Source organism: Nicotiana tabacum, chromosome 8 (genome assembly GCF_000715075.1).
Source record: "Nicotiana tabacum cultivar K326 chromosome 8, ASM71507v2, whole genome shotgun sequence".
Lineage (NCBI taxonomy): Eukaryota > Viridiplantae > Streptophyta > Magnoliopsida > Solanales > Solanaceae > Nicotiana > Nicotiana tabacum.
This window is the reverse complement of record NC_134087.1, coordinates 35332689-35349824: the sequence shown is the minus strand read 5'-3', so window position 1 is coordinate 35349824 and position 17136 is coordinate 35332689. Positions and strand designations below refer to the sequence as shown.

Genomic DNA, 17136 nt, shown 5'->3' with positions numbered 1-17136 from the left:
ATTTTTTTCTTCTCTTCTTTATTTTTTATTATATTATCTGTCATTAAATTTATTTCTCACTTCTCTATCACGTTGTATTAACGAAATTTTATATTTTTTGTATTGAATCAGTTGCTTGTGGCCCGTTATATAAAATTATTGCTTTGACCTTAAAAATTATTTTTTGGGTTAAACACTATTCCAACTAAATGATCCCTTAGAGTGCGATCTTTGCATGTATACATGAGATGTCTTGTACAATGAACTGTCCTTTTTAATAGTATATAAGAGTTAAAATTCTCACCAAAATGATAGTAGGTCTTAATCTAAATCAAAGTAGAATATGTGGGTTTTAGAGGTTCTTACAACTTCTTCTCCTTTAGAAAAGCTTCTTTATCCATTTTTTGTCACCTTCTTCTTTGCATAGCTCAGCCTTCACCTTCAGACATTGTTTCTTTCATTAATCAATGCACTGAACCCCCCCCCCCCACCCCACGCCCCACCCCACACCCACAAACCAAACACCATCACCCCCTGTTTTTTGCCTTATCTCCTCTTCTCTTCTTCCTTCTCCTTATTTTTCTTGTCTTTTTTTGCCTTCCTACTAATAATACCTTTTTCCTCTTACTTACTGGACTTAAACTAACAAACTCTTTTCCTTTCAGAAACTTCTTTTCTCTTTTTCTGTATCTGGTGACACTGCAACTTCCCTTTTGCTTTTGGGGTCTCCATTCAACTTTTGAATTCTTTTGGGTACCGAAGAAAACAAAAAGTTTGAAAAGTCATGATTATGCCTCAATTCTTGTGAGAAAGAAAAACTTTCTGGCTCTGAGATTAAAACTTCAGTTTTGTACAAACCATCATTATTATTTCAGGTAACTTATGTTCCCTTTAAGTCTTGTTCATTTGTTGTTATTAGTCTTAATTTCCATCATTATATATGTTTTTCCTAAGTTTTTGCTCTTCATTATTATGTAATAACTACATAATTGTCCATCAAAGTATTTGTGTACCTGAGATGATTCTTAACAACTAAGATGCATGTTACTTATGATTTTTCTTAATTATTTTTTTTTTCTGGATATCTTTGTTTCTGTTGTGGTACTTATGATTGAATTATGAGCTGTTTGTTTTCTGTCAATCAGTCCATTCCCCTGTTTCTTGTTTGCCTATTTTAGTATGCTAATTTTCTAGGAAAAAAAGTTTCTATGTTACTGCTCATTTAAGAATAAGTTTCTAAAAGGTTGTTATTATTACAGCTATTGAATCCAAGATTTCAATCTTCTTGGTTATATTACTATCCATTTTTGGGGTGTAAATCAGTATCTTTTCTCATAGCCTAGACAGTCTGTAAAAATAAGGTGAAACTATACATTTTGAGTCACTTTAAAGGGAGATAATTTTGTTTTTATATGTGTAATTCACAACTAAATGAGAAATTGACATCTTAACATCAGTTTATTTCCTTCCCACCACCACCCAACAACAATCAATATGTGTATGTGTATGTGTATATATTTGGTTCTATCTTGTAATTTGAACTTCCTGTATCTGTAAGTTTTCTTTTTCTTGAACTGCAATTTTTATCTTCCTATTGGAAAAAGTATAAAAGTATATGACAAACATTTGGTTAGGTATACACCACTTCTGATAAAAGACAGCTTTTTTTTGAATTGGATATATTATTGTTTTAATCATTTTTTATACCATTTACCTTAATTTTTGGTTTCTGATTTTCCACTGTCCTTCTTTCAGCTACTTCTAGGATGGATACCCATCATGGCAATAATGGAGCTCCTGATTGGATTTGTCTCCCCTCATGAAATGACCCTTTTGCCCTTTCCAATTTCAACAATGGCAAGAATCCAAAGACTCCACTCCCTCCAAATTCTTGCCACTTTCTTACTTTTGGTTTTGTTTTTTCAGCCATCCAAGTCCTTAACTGCTGAAACTCAGGCCCTTTTACATTTCAAAGAGCAACTCAATGACCCTTTGAGTTACTTGGATTCTTGGAAAGACTCAGAAACTCCTTGTAAATTCAATGGAATTACATGTGATCAAAATACTGGTCTTGTTACTGAAATTTCCCTTGACAACAAGTCCATTTCTGGGGTAATTTCCCCTTCAATATTTTCACTCAAAAGCCTCACTTCTTTGGTGCTACCTTCAAATTCTTTATCAGGGAACCTTCCAAGTGAAATAACCAACTGCACCAATCTCAAAATCTTGAATGTCACTGGAAATGACATGAATGGAACCATACCTGATTTATCTAAGTTGACTAACTTAGAAGTTTTAGACTTGTCTATAAACTACTTTTCAGGAAAGTTCCCATCTTGGGTTGGAAATTTTACTAGTTTGGTTGCACTAGGCCTAGGGGATAATGACTTTGTTGAAGGTAAAATTCCTGAGACTCTTGGGAATTTAAAGAAAGTGTATTGGCTTTACTTGGCAGGCTCAAATTTGATAGGAGAAATCCCAGAATCCATTTTTGAAATGGAGGCACTAGGAACATTGGATATTTCAAGAAATCAGATTTCTGGGAATTTCCCAAAGTATATAAACAAGCTGAAAAATTTATGGAAAATTGAGCTGTTTCAAAATAAGTTGACAGGTGAACTTCCTGTAGAACTTGCAGACCTCTCTCTTTTGCAGGAATTTGATATTTCTAGCAACCAGATGTACGGGAAGCTGCCCCCGGGAATCGGGAACCTGAAGAAGTTAACAGTGTTTCAAATATTCAAGAATAACTTCTCTGGTGAAATTCCTCCTGCTTTTGGAGAAATGCAGCATCTTGATGCCTTTTCTGTGTACAGGAACAGTTTTTCTGGGGCATTTCCAGCAAATCTTGGTCGGTTTTCGCCCCTGAATAGCATAGACATATCTGAAAACAAATTTACTGGTGGATTCCCAAAATACTTGTGCCAAAATGGGAACTTGCAGTTTTTGCTAGCTATTGAGAACAGTTTCTCAGGGGAGTTTCCAAGTACTTATTCCTCTTGTAAGTCTTTACAGAGATTGAGGGTAAGTAATAATCAACTTTCTGGGAAAATATCTGATGGTGTATGGGGACTTCCAAATGTGTTGATGCTGGATTTCAGTGATAATAAGTTCAGTGGAACTATATCTCCTGATATTGGGACTGCTACTAGCTTGAGTCAGTTGGTGTTATCAAATAACAGATTTTCAGGTGAGCTTCCAAAAGAAGTTGGGAAACTCACACAATTGGAAAGGCTGTACTTGGATAACAATGAATTCTCCGGCGCAATACCTTCTGAGCTTGGTAAACTGAAGCAACTTTCATCTTTGCATTTGGAGAAGAACTCATTCTCAGGGACAATCCCATCAGAATTGGGTGAATTTCCTAGGCTTGCAGACCTGAATCTTGCTTCAAATCTTCTTACAGGTAGCATTCCCAATTCTTTATCGACAATGACATCTTTGAACTCTCTGAATCTTTCACACAACAGGCTCACTGGTAAAATACCGACTAGCTTGGACAATCTGAAGCTGTCGTCGTTAGATCTCTCTAACAACCAGCTATCAGGAGAAGTTTTATTGGATCTTTTAACAATGGGAGGAGATAAGGCATTTGCTGATAACAAGGGACTTTGTGTTGACGAAAGCATCAAATTCTCAATGAACTCGGGCTTGGGGGGTTGTGGTGGAAAGGCTGCTCAACACAAGTTAAACAAACTAGTTGTATTTTGCATTGTGTTGCTTTCCTTAGCTGTTCTAATGGGCGGTTTATTGCTTGTCAGTTACCTAAACTACAAGCATAGTCATGAAGGGGATCCTGAAGAACAGCTGGAGGAAGCCAAGGGAACAAATCCAAAATGGAAGCTAGAGAACTTCCACCATGTGGAATTTGATGCAGATGATGTTTGTGGTTTCGACGAAGACAATTTGATTGGAAGTGGAGGTACGGGGAAAGTTTATCGGTTAGACTTGAAGAAAGGTTGTGGAACTGTAGCTGTGAAGCAGCTGTGGAAAGGGAATGGTGTGAAAGTTTTGACAAGGGAAATGGAAATTTTGGGGAAAATCAGGCACAGAAATATAGTAAAGTTGTATGCCAGTCTAATGAAAGAAGGTTCAAATTTCTTGGTTTTCGAGTACATGCCAAATGGTAATCTTTTCGAGGCACTACATCGAGAGATCAAGGCTGGCAAGCCAGAATTAGATTGGTACCAGAGATATAAAATAGCACTCGGAGCTGCAAAGGGAATTGCTTATCTGCACCATGATTGTTGCCCTCCTATTATTCATAGAGATATTAAATCAACGAACATTCTACTTGATGAGGATTATGAAGCAAAAGTTTCAGATTTTGGGGTTGCAAAAGTCTCAGAAATTTCTTCTAGGGGATCCGAGCTCAGTTGTTTTGCAGGCACTCATGGTTACATGGCTCCTGGTAAGATTCAAGAAAACCAGAAGTTCAATGACCATTTTTGCTTTTCTTGTTACTTATCATTTGTGAAATAACCTTCTAACATTAACCCTTTTATTTGTTTGCTTGACAGAAATGGCATATACTCTGAGAGTAACAGAAAAGAGTGACATTTACAGCTTTGGCGTCGTGCTATTGGAACTAGTAACGGGAAGAAAACCAATAGAAGATGCATTTGGAGAAGGCAAAGACTTGGTCTACTGGACGTCAACTCATTTAAATGACAAGGAAAGCATTGTCAAAGTTCTCGATCAGAAGGTGGTTTCTGAACTTGTTCAGGAAGACATGATCAAAGTGCTGAGAATCGCCACACTTTGTACAACTAAGCTTCCTAATTTGCGCCCCAACATGAAAGAAGTTGTCAAGTTGCTTGTTGATGCTGAACCTTGGACATTTAGATCTTCAAGCAAATCTGAGAAAAAGGGGCACAATTTTTCTGAGGTCTAGTTTCCCTATGTGGTTTCTTTTCCCTGTTGATAGTTGCTATGTAGTATAATTCTCAAGTTAGTTTAGGTATCTGATCTGAAATGATATTCCACTTTCTTTGTGTAAAAGTTGAATTCTGTAAAATGAAATGTATCTTTTCTGTTGTGGCTGGAAAGTTGAGAGGTTCTATTGATCTGTACTGTGGAAGTTAAAATGTACATGGTTAAGGAACTTTTATTTTAACTTTGAAAGTGAAGTTTATATAATTCTTAACATTGGTCCATATTGATTATTTTCTTTCTGTTACTTCTATAATCTACTAAAGGATGAGGATAACTTTCCTCCTCTGCCTTAATAGAGAGGGAGGGAGAGGAAACAAAAAACAAAGCATGAATATTGAAAGATCCAAAAGGGGAGCCTTGACGAAACTGGTAAAGTTGCTACCATGTGATCAGAAGCTCACAGGTTCGAGCCGTGAAAACAGCCTCTTGCAGAAATACAGGGTAAGGCTACGTACAATAGACACTTATAGTTCGGCCCTTCCCCGGACCCCACACATAGCGGGAGTTTAGTGTACCGGACAGCCCTTTCTTTCTTTCTTTCTTTTTTAAAAAAAGAAGTTATAATAATGCCATGGTACAGCCTTGCCTCAGCATCATGCAGGTCAAATAGCTTCAATTAAGGAAGGAAAAACAAGGTTATTAAGTCTGTCTTTAACATTGAAGATAAAACACTCCTTGAAAAAGATATATTACAATTTTTATATACATCTCAACAGAATTGTATATGAGGATGGCAATCAATAATACAAAATCTATCCAATTCAAAAAATATCCATTACTATGTCTTATCACTTATGTGATCCAAGTCAGTATTTCTAGTGTTAAATTATACTGACATTTTCTGCTCTCTATGCCACCGCTGTTCCAAAATTTCCTTGCTTTGCTTCAAGAAGTTGTGTTAATGCACCATCAATCTGAGCAAATACCTCCTGCTTGGTTACGCTCCCATCCACCTGAAATTAAAATAACTCGGAACCAGAAGCGGATACAGGATTTAAACATGGCGGATGCAATTTTATGTTTTTACCCATTAATCCATTGTAATTTTTTTAATTATGATTTCAAACTTATTTTTGAAATTTTAGTACGAATCCACATATATATATATATATATCTTATCTACATCCTTCACAGCTCTGGACAGAAAGAAAGAAGGTAGAAGTTAACATTGAGAAAAAATTAAAAGAAAGGACATACATACCCTTGTTCAGTGAAGAAAAAAGATCTCCTTGACCAAGTACATTTGCTTTCACTTTGTTTGGCATGAATGGACACCAAAAAACGATTTGCTCTTCCTTCAGTCCAATTGAGGAGAGATGAGTAATGCTAAGATAAAGAGGATGCCTAGCCCTTTTGCTTACTAATGCTAAAATTACTTCTTATACACTATTTGGTCTGATGTATTAAAATATTACATAATTTTTAAAATTGGTTGTTTACAAAAATATCCTCCGCATTCTTTTAACTTTGTACACTATTTTTATTGCAATAGTTTTATTACCCTCCACATTCTTTAAAGCGAACCCTTTTTATAGGGGAGCAAAATTAAAAGAGATAACTAATTGAAATATTAAAGTTAAAAGAGAAGAAAAATTTAATTGCTATGACATATAATACAAAATACCGATTATAAAAAAAATGGTAAACTTTTAACATATATATATATATATACTATGAACGAATTCAAAGTCAAATTTAGTGCATTAAATATGATATAATTTTGATTATAATTGCTAAAAGGGGAAAAACTAATTAAAATCACAATATAAAAATATACAAAATATGGCAGAAAGTATTTGGAATAGGTTTTGATGATTTGAAGGGCAATTATGTCTAAAACCATATTTATGCAAGTACAAAAAACCCTTACGTTACTAACACCATGGTTTGCTATGTATTAGTTATATTTGTTTTTTTCAATACCAAAGGATTAGTAATGCACAAAGCTAATACTTACATTATTTTTTCTAATACACCCTATCAAACGACCCTTATTATCATACAACTGCTGAGGACGAATCAGCCTGGATGAACCGGTAAATCAGTAACATTAAACATTTTATAACCTAATTATTACTCTTTGTAAATTAGAAAATGACACTACTTTCTTCTCCAAACTATCTCCAACCAAGTACTCATTCCATTCCACATTGTTTTTATTGAAATGATAACTTAGATTTTCATTTTATCAATGCATTCCGGTAGTAGCTTAAGGTTCATATAATTAAAACGGAAGCCATAAAGCATCAAGCACAAGTGGTAGAATAATACCTTGCCACGGTACAGCCCCGGGTTCGATTCCCAGCTGGTGCATATAGAGAGTGCTGTGATGATAAATGCGCCACAGGTGAGAATTTGGGTCTTCACCATTCGTCTGATATTGTAACTCTCTCCCTTACTCTTTACCTATCGTTTATTCTTGCTCCTTGATTTTTCTTTCAACATGCTCTATATATATGTTTTGCGTTGACCTTCCTAATTAAAAGTGGTTTAGAGCCCGTTTGTATTAGCTGATTTGAAATAGCTGAAAAACATTAGGTGTTGAAAAAAGCACTTTTTAGTGCCGAAACTGATTTAATAATAAGCAGTTACGTATTTGGATACAAGTGCTGAAATTGATAATAAGTTGTTGCAGTATTTGATAAAATAAGTGCTAATAAGCTCTTTTTCTGTTAAAATGACTTAAATAACCTTAGAACTGTTTATACTTATAGGGGCGTAATTTCTTAAAAATTTTAGATTCCAAATCGATCCAAATATAAAATATTTTATTTGTCATTTTATTTCAAATAAAACTGTTCTTAGATAAGATAACTTTTATGATAAATATAAGGGAAAATTTCACATAAGAACAACTGGGCTCCCCACTTTTCGATGTTATAGCCTATATTTCAATTTACAACCAACTAGCCCAAAAATAATAGGTTAAGATTCAACATCCAAATCCAATAGGTTCTCAAAATTACTATTTAATTTTTAAAAAAGACTGCACAAGCTTTTAAGTTAATTTCGAATCAGTAACTGTGACTCAAATATTAGTTCAACAAATCAGATTCATTTGGGTGGTGAAAATTAGATTTTTAACAAGCTTAAATATGTGGGTTTAAATTTCGAATTTGATTTTGTGAGAAGTTTGGAATGGGTGTTATTTAGACTTGTTAGAAATAGTATAAGGAGGTTGTATATAAAATTTGAAGTCATTTAATGGAGATTTGGACTGATTTTGAACAAGAATTGCAACTGAATATATGTTTATTCTTGCTCCTTGATTTTTCTTTCAACATGCTCTATATATATGTTTTGCGTTGACCTTCCTAATTAAAAGTGATTTAGAGCCTGTTTGGATTAGTTGATTTGAAATAGCTGAAAAACATTAGGTGTTGAAAAAAGCACTTTTTAGTGCCGAAACTGATTTAATAATAAGCAGTTACGTGTTTGGATACAAGTGCTGAAATTGATAATAAGTTGTTGCAGTATTTGATAAAAAAGTGCTAATAAGCTCTTTTTCTGTTAAAATGACTTAAATAACCTTAGAACTGTTTATACTTATAGGGGCGTAATTTCTTAAAAATTTTAGATTCCAAATCGATCCAAATATAAAATATTTTATTTGTCATTTTATTTCAAATAAAACTGTTCTTAGATAAGATAACTTTTATGATAAATATAAGGAAAAATTTCACATAAGAACAACTGGGCTCCCTACTTTTCGATATTATAGCCTATTTTCAATTTACAACCAACTAGCCCAAAAATAATAGGCTAAGATTCAACATCCAAATCCAATAGGTTCTCAAAATTACTATTTAATTTTTAAAAAAGACTGCACAAGCTTTTAAATTAATTTCGAATCAGTAACTGTGACTCAAATATTAGTTCAACAAATCAGATCCATTTGGGTGGTGAAAATTAGATTTTTAATAAGCTTAAATATGTGGGTTTAAATTTCGAATTTGATTTTGTGAGAAGTTTGGAGTGGGTGTTATTTAGACTTGTTAGAAATAGTATAAGGAGGTTGTATATAAAATTTGAAGTCATTTAATGGAGATTTGGACTGATTTTGAACAAGAATTGCAACTGAAAATCATGGAAGAAGTTCGTCTACAGACGTTTATATAAAGATGTATAAAAGTGTATAAGATGTGTTTATACACTCATACACACTATTATACAAGATTATACATATATAAAAACCGACTTCGTCTTCTTCATTGCGTCTTTTCTGAAATTTAACTCAAATCTTGCTCAAATCTACTCCAAATCACTTCAAATTTAAACTTTGAACTCCTTTTGATATTTTCAATCAATTGGAACAACACTCAATCCAAACGATTAACAAACTCAAAAAATTTTATTTTCTAAAGCAAAGCTTTGAATGGCCTTCAATGGTGGACTTCTACTCTTTGATTTTTTTACATTGCAACCAGGTGACATAGGGGGAGAATCAGTAATGGCGGACGGCCCCTTGAAGCATATGTAAAAGATGTGAGAAGAACAGAGAGTGAAAGCAATGGTTGTGTGAACACAGATTTAACTCCATAGTTTTTAGAAGCAATGGTTGTAAGAACATAAATTTTGAATTTGCAAGAGCTAGTGTTTTCAAAATGTGTACAGTATGGGCTAGGTGGTGTAAAACTTAAAAATATGGGTCATTTTTTATTATGGTGTGAAGTCATGTGTATTTCTTGTAATTCTTTCTAAATAGAATTTATATTTTGATAAGCACATAATCATAAGTTATAAGTAATAATTAATAAATTAATAAAAGTTTCTCAGTAAAAAATAAACCTAAATAGGACAAAATATTTGAATAGAAACAAACATTGATACACCACAAATTTTATATATCCTCATTTATTACATACAATTAAAATATTAACTTACAATCACATAGATATAAATATGCAAATGAATAGAGAATTTGTTTATTTTAAATAATCAATGAGAATAGCAGACTTGAAGAGGGAGGGGGGGTTAGGTTGAAATAGTACTTAAGGTAGTGAGTATCGATGTAAGAATTTTGTTCTAAAAGAAATATTTTAAGGATAAAATAGTAAAAAATTTAGTCAAATATAAAGTGCTTATTAGCTAAAAATCTATAAGATGGGGATGACCAGCTTATGGCTTATTTTGACTTATAAACACTTGGCTTATAAGCACTTTTAACTTTACCAAACGCGTCGATAAGCCGAAAAGTGCTTATAAGCTAGTCAACTAGCTTATAAGCTTAGCCAAACACCCTTTTAAGCAGCACAAAGAAAATGATCTCTTGTGGCCACTTACAATTTGAATAGAAGAAAATGATCTTTTTAAATCTCTTTTGTGTTAACACTTGCTTCCCGTGAGTCCTGGGTTAAATTTAAGGGTGTCTAACGGGCGGGGTTATCCCGTTTCCGGACCGGCCCAGACCGGTTAAAACCGAAACCGACCCGGATCGGTAGAAAAGGGTCGGGTGGGGCTGGGTTATAGGGGTAGGGGGTTTGGTCCGTTCATATTTTGACCACCGGTTAACCGGACCGGTCAAACCCGGTCAACGAACAACATTGTTCATCCGGTTAACCGGCCCGGACCGGACCGGCCCAAACCGGGTTAATGGTAACAATTTTTTTAAATGTGGGCTCAGATTCTGACCGTTGGCAATGGTCTATTTCACATTATGGTCGTTGCCCAACGGCTTAATTGCATTTTTAGCCCATTTTTGGGTTTTTTTTAAAATTAACCCCCATTTGAAAAACTATAAATCTCCCCCCCCCCCTTCCTCATTTCTTCACTCATCTCTTAATTCCCAATCTCAATTCTCAATTCAAGTTAAACTATGCCTCGTACTTCTAGAGTGCGCTCATATGTTTGGGAACACTTTGAGGTGGTAGAAGAAACTGACGAAGTTCAGAAAGTAAAGTGCAATAACTGTGGTCAAGTCTTAAATCTTCGTTCAAAGTCTAGCACATGCAGTTTAAGGAGGCATATAAAGAATTGTCTTGTGCGTCCTCCGGAATTTCGTATTTAAGTTGATTTGAGACAATCTGTGCTATTTTAAAATTATTAGACGTATTTATGCTTAATGTTTTAGTTTGTTAGATTAATTTGAAGTATTATTAATTTATTATGCATGAAAATTTAGTTTTACTATTTTTTTTTGTTAATTTACTTATTAAATGCAAACTTCAATTTTGTAATTTTGAAATAAATGTAGCACATACAATTTATAAATGCATTTTTTTCCCATCTTCATTGTATTCTTTATATTTTTACCTTCCTATACCATATATGAAACCTTATTACCCTCAATGTTTAAGATTTGTGTTTATTACATTTCAATACCAAATTACCATTTATATACCATAATTAATTGGCAGTTTCTTACTCCTTAATTAAAGATGTCCATATATCCCACGTTTCTCTCTCCCCTTAATTACTAAGATCTGACCAGCCCGTTTCCCCCTCCCATTTCTTTCTCTTCTCCGTTTCTATTTCTCGTTTCTTTCTTATTCTACTCTGTTTTGCTTGTTAATCCATTTTTATAAACATAAAAAAGTATACTAAATAAGTTGTTGGCTAGGTGATGAATCTCATTTTACCTAGTAATTCATGTAATAATTGCTAAAATTGTTGTAGCTAAATGAAGCTATTTTGCCAGCATAAGTTGACGGAAGCTGTGTTGATTTGATAGCTGTACACAGTACACTTGTGGGTGGTTCTTCAATTACCGGAAAAAAATATCGAAGAGTACATGGTCAGTACCACCGTCGCTGCTCCTTTTTACCATCGCTATTGGAGATTTCAGAAGGTGTGTTGCTTGTGGTAGACTTGTAGGTAGTCGTCTGATTGCCAGAAAAGTTGCCGGAGTCGGAAAAGTTCAATGTACCAATCCAATAAATGGTGACGATTTTTGTAGATGAAGAGCAAATTTTGTTGTCAATATTTTTTTCCACATAAGATTGTAGTTTAATTGTAGTATAAATGTAGTAATTTTGTAGAAATTGTAGATAAATTAGAAAAATTGTAGACTGTTTTTTGCAGAAGATTTTGTAGCTTTAGTCGTTTTGGATTTGTGAAAACAGAAAACAATGCATCTACAATCAGAATACAAATAATCTACAATTTATCTACAAGATATCTACAAACTGGATACATTAAATTTTAATATCCCAATTCCCATTTCAATTGTAGCATAATTGACATTTTCAACATAATTATAGAAGATTTGTAGAAGTTTTAGTCTTCTCAATCTACAATTTATCTACAATTTATCTACAATTGATCTACAATTCTACAATTTATCTACAATTTCTGGAAATATGTCTTCTTCTTCTTCTTCTTCTTCTTCTTCTTCTTCTTCTTCTTCTTCTTCTTCTTCTCTGAAATTCAGTCAAAACCAAGTCTAATCTTCACCAAAACCCCTCAAAATTGAGATATAAACTCCTAAACATATTCCGAATTATTTACAACAACACCCAATCCAAACAAAATGATTTTTGAAAACCCAAATTTAAATTCAAAGCTTTCAATCTTTTTAATGGCTATCAATGGTGGAAAATATATGGAAGAACAGATTTTTTCAACTTTGAGTTGTTGAAACTCGAAAATTTGAATTGTTCGCTCTTTTTTTTTCGAGAATTTGAATTGTATTTCTGGAGAAAAATACGCAGATGAAAAATCTCCTTTCCCTTTTTAAAAATTGAATTTAATGTAGAATCAATTAACACCAAGATTCTCTCCTTAATTTTAGCGCGTTTTAAGGAAATATTCTGCCCTTTTAATGCCTAATAGTCAAATGGTATATAAATTATAGTTAAAGTGTGGACTGGGCGGGTAATTAACAAACTATGCACATTTAGAGTAATAAGGTTTCATATATGATATAGTTAGGAAAAAATCCCTTTACTTTATATTAATATAACTTACAATAGTTATACAATAGTTTTACCCGGATGAATCCGAACTCGTTAAACCAGGTATGCCCCAATCCGTAACTGGCCCGGACCATAATCCGTACGAGTACTAAATTCCCCTACCCAGCCCGGCCCGACCCACTCGTTAAACACCCATAGTTAAAATTAGAGTAGTAGTAATATATTATGTGGAAAGTAGTAATTTTAGTGTAACAATTATACTCTCTTTAGTTTATTTTATATGAAATCGTTAACAATTTCTTTAACTAAGAGCTTTTATGCAACTTCTGAATACCTTTTATTACTAAAAATTACTTTTAAAAATTAAAGAAAATTTACATCTTTGTGAACTTATCTAAACTAAAAATAGTTTTATATATATTTAAAATCAATAATTTATTTATATATTTTAAAATAACCTTAAAAGTATTATAAATCATAATTATTAATAATTTATTTGCAAAAAATGGTTAACAATTTAATTGTATGAAACAAAAAGAGTATAGGCGAGTAACGAAATCAGTTTTATAGTTAGAACTAGAGAATATATCCGCACTTCGCGCGGTCAAAAAAAAAATGAATACACAAAATTATTTTTTCATAATTTTGATTGAAATATAAGAGATTAAAAGAGTTATGTATATGAATACGAAATAAATTTTGTAAATAGACACATTATTTTATAATCATACAAACCAAAAATATAAATCTTTATATTAGAAATGCCTTCTCGAGATTAATTGCTCTTTCTAAAACATTCAAGTGCCAGTTTTCTCTATTTTTCTATACATGTCAAGCACAATAACTTATTATTTATATCAATAAGTGTTACCTAATTTCAATTTAATATTTGCAGCACATAATTGTTTTTCATTACTTGATACTTATGATGTATGGAAAGAAAATGAGGTAATTAAATGAACAATATTTTGCATTGTCATTCATCTAAATCGGACGATATATTATATTTTATGAATAAAATGATTATCACGACTTAAATGATTTTAATTTTTTTTTAAAAGTAATTATAAATAAGTGCTAATTTGGTTCTTGTATATACAATTATAGTAAAGTCGTTACTCAACCTTATTTGTGAAATGAACTTGACTTTGTTTTAAGGAAATTACTTAGAAAACTTGAAGAGCCTAACGGTATGGATTCCTAGAAAGTTATTCTTATTCAAACGATAGAGTTCGCAAATTGAACAAAGAGGGGATGATGTGACGATGAAGCTGTACGACGATATATTCTTCATACCTCTTACTTGTTGGTGTCTCCAAATGAAAATGAAAGTATTAACATCAAACCCCGCGTTCAGCTTAAAGCAATTGTTTCTACCTAGAAAATGAGGTTTTAAATTACAAATAATAAAACGTAGAACTAACATGCTAATAAGCATAAATCTATAGATTTACTGGAAAGAAAAAAAATAAAGAGAAATAAGAACAAATGACATGCTTAAGAAAAAACAGATAAAAACATACAATGGCCTGGAATTATTGCCATATTCTGATCCTCAAACACCGAATTTTATTCTCCATTATTCTTGGAACTATTGCCATATTCAGATCCTTTTCTATATTTGGGTGACATAACATATATGTATTTTATAGCCGAAAAGAAGATTCTAATTAATATATGTAGTCATATGTAGTAATACAACAACTGAATTAACATCAAGAAAAGAAGATTCTAATTAATATATGTAGTACTAAAAAAAGGAACTAAAGTGAGGAATAGTCATATGTTTAACATTTTAGACTGTTGCTTTCTCATTCATGGTGAAATCCCAAAGCTATAAGATTCTCTTTACTATTATTTTTTTTGGTCATAAATGAGAGTGTTAGGGGTCATTAGTGGGAATATGAATAGAATTCGATCATGAATAGAATCGGTGCTTTAGTAATCTTGAAACGTTTGGAGTAATAATAGGAATTGTATCAGTTGATGAATAGGTGCCTATGAAACGTTTGGAGTAATAATTGATAAACTTGTAATTTTTACAATAGTATAATAAGGAAATATATAAAAAAAAAAAAGATAAATAGGATCCTTCGCCAGCCAAGTCACCTTTTTAATTCTTTCTTTTATATATTAATTTATTTAGATTTTTATCTACTCCATTAAAAGTACAAACACTGAGAAAGGGAAAGAAGAGAGAGAGAGGGGGGCTAGAATCGGAACAATGGCCACACGGACGAGACAAATTGCACCGCCGGCGACCGGAACGGGGACGATAACCCTAACCCAAGAAAACCAATCAGAATCCGCACCCTCGTCATCATCATCATCACAAGTACATCAACAACCAATCGAAACCCTAACATTGAAACTGAAGCCAAAGAAGAGAGTATCATGGAAATCAGGGACAGTGGACAATGAATTCCTCAACAAGAAAAGTTCCAAAAAATGTTGCATTTTCCACAAAGAAAAGCCTTTTGATGAAGACGATAGCGATGATGATGACGAAGAAAATGACCCATCTAAGAAGAGTCATCATCATGATCATGGGGATCATTGCTGTTCTAAACAGGATCATGGAGGAGAAGCAAGTACCAGTTATTCTGAACATCATTGATTTGTTTTGACTTGTAAGTTCTGTTTTTACTTTTTATTAAGAAGGAAAAAAATGTTATTTTTGGGGTAAATTGGTATTATTGGTGATTTTCTGTTCAGATTTGATGTGATTGTAATTTTAGGTTTCAATGGACATGAAATTGAAAAATTGATATTCTGTTATAGTAGTAATTTTTTTGCTTGTTAAGAAGGAAGAAGAATGTTATTTTTTGGGGCGAATTGATTATTTGGTGTGATTGGAGATGTTTTGTGTTCAAAGTTGGAATTTCGAGGGATTTGACTGGGATGTATGTTTCGATGGAAATGAAGCATTTTATATTTCTGCATTATCCTTGAATTTTGCTAAGGTTATACTGGAATAATATTGTTTTCTTTCTTATCCAAGTCAAGCTTTCTGTGTTCTCTGCTAATCGTCTCAAAATAAAAAGATGAGAAAAGGGATTCTTTTCTAAAATGGTTTTAACTTTGTATGAAACACGCATAAAGATGGAGGAGTTGTGGTTTTGATAGCCAGAGGGTTGCAGTAGGTTGATATCTGGTGTAAAGATAGTTTGAATTCGATGACTCATTTGAATACTATTCATTGGGATGTTCCTATCTAAGCATGCAGAAACATATTGAGTGTAACTGATACAATGGATTCATATAGCTGACCCCTACTAATATAGGATTGAGGTTAGCTGATTGATCGATATGTGGGGGGGGGGGGGTAGTGTTCTTTGATAGACGTTTTCTTAAATCGAAAGTAGCAGTCAAGACCAGAAAATATTGTTAGTGAATCTTCCTAATTAGTTTTGATATCTGGACTGGTATGACTTCAGGTGAACCTCTCATTGCCTTTTGCAGTATTAAGCACTACAAAAAAGTTGATGACTCTTTGGAGCTAAAGCACTGTCGTGGAGCTTGATAAGAGAACTATGTGCCCAAGATTTTAAATTTTACCATTCACTATTTAATGCAAAGCGAATCATTGGAGCATTAAAACAAGGTTTTGAAGGATTTTGCATTTTGCTTCCAACTTGTGAGACTAAGATGGTTCGGACATGTGAAGAGGAGAGACACAGGTGCCCAGTGAGGAGGTGTGAGAGGTTGGTCTTGATCGATATAGGTTGGTCAAAGAAAGCGTTCTTTGATAAACATTTTCTTAAATCGAAAGTAGCAGTCAAGACCAGAAAATATTGTTAGTAAATCTTCCTAATTAGTTTTGATATCTGGACTGGTATGACTTCAGGTGAACCTCTCATTGCCTTTTGCAGTATTAAGCACTACAAAAAAGTTGATGACTCTTTGGAGCTAAAGCACTGTCGTGGAGCGAATCACTGGAGCATTAAAACAAGGTTTTGAAGGATTTTGCATTTTCCTTCCAATTTGTGATATTAAGATGGTTCGGACATGTGAAGAGGAGAGACACAGGTGCCCAGTGAGGAGGTGCGAGAGGTTGGTCTTAGAGGGCCAATAAAGAGGTAGAGGCAAGCCGAATAAGTACTGGGGAGAGGTGATTAGGAAAGATATGGCGTTGCTCCAGGTTACTGATGACATGACCATGGATATGAAGGTGTGGTGGTTGAGAATTAGGGTAGAGGGTTAGGTAGTCGACCGTTGTCTTTTTTTTGTAACAGCAGCTTTAGTACACCACTTAGTGTCTTTATGTATTTTCGCCTTTCTGGACTTCTGCTATTACTTGTGGTTGTCTTCGCTTCGGTTTTAATTTTACTAAATAGGGATAGTTGTGTGTTTTCGCTTGATTTTTCGA

General features: G+C 33.3%; 1 protein-coding gene across 1 annotated transcript; it reads left to right on the top strand.

The window, feature by feature from the left end:
• The first annotated feature begins 288 nt into the window (after positions 1 to 288).
• Positions 289 to 5125, top strand: LOC107810817 (receptor protein-tyrosine kinase CEPR2). The gene is made up of 3 exons (XM_016635647.2): positions 289 to 854; positions 1735 to 4390; positions 4500 to 5125. The coding sequence occupies exons 2-3, from the start codon at positions 1759 to 1761 to the stop codon at positions 4871 to 4873; spliced, it is 3006 nt and encodes a 1001-aa protein (XP_016491133.1). The 5' UTR covers positions 289 to 854; positions 1735 to 1758; the 3' UTR covers positions 4874 to 5125.
• The last annotated feature ends 12011 nt before the right edge of the window (positions 5126 to 17136 follow it).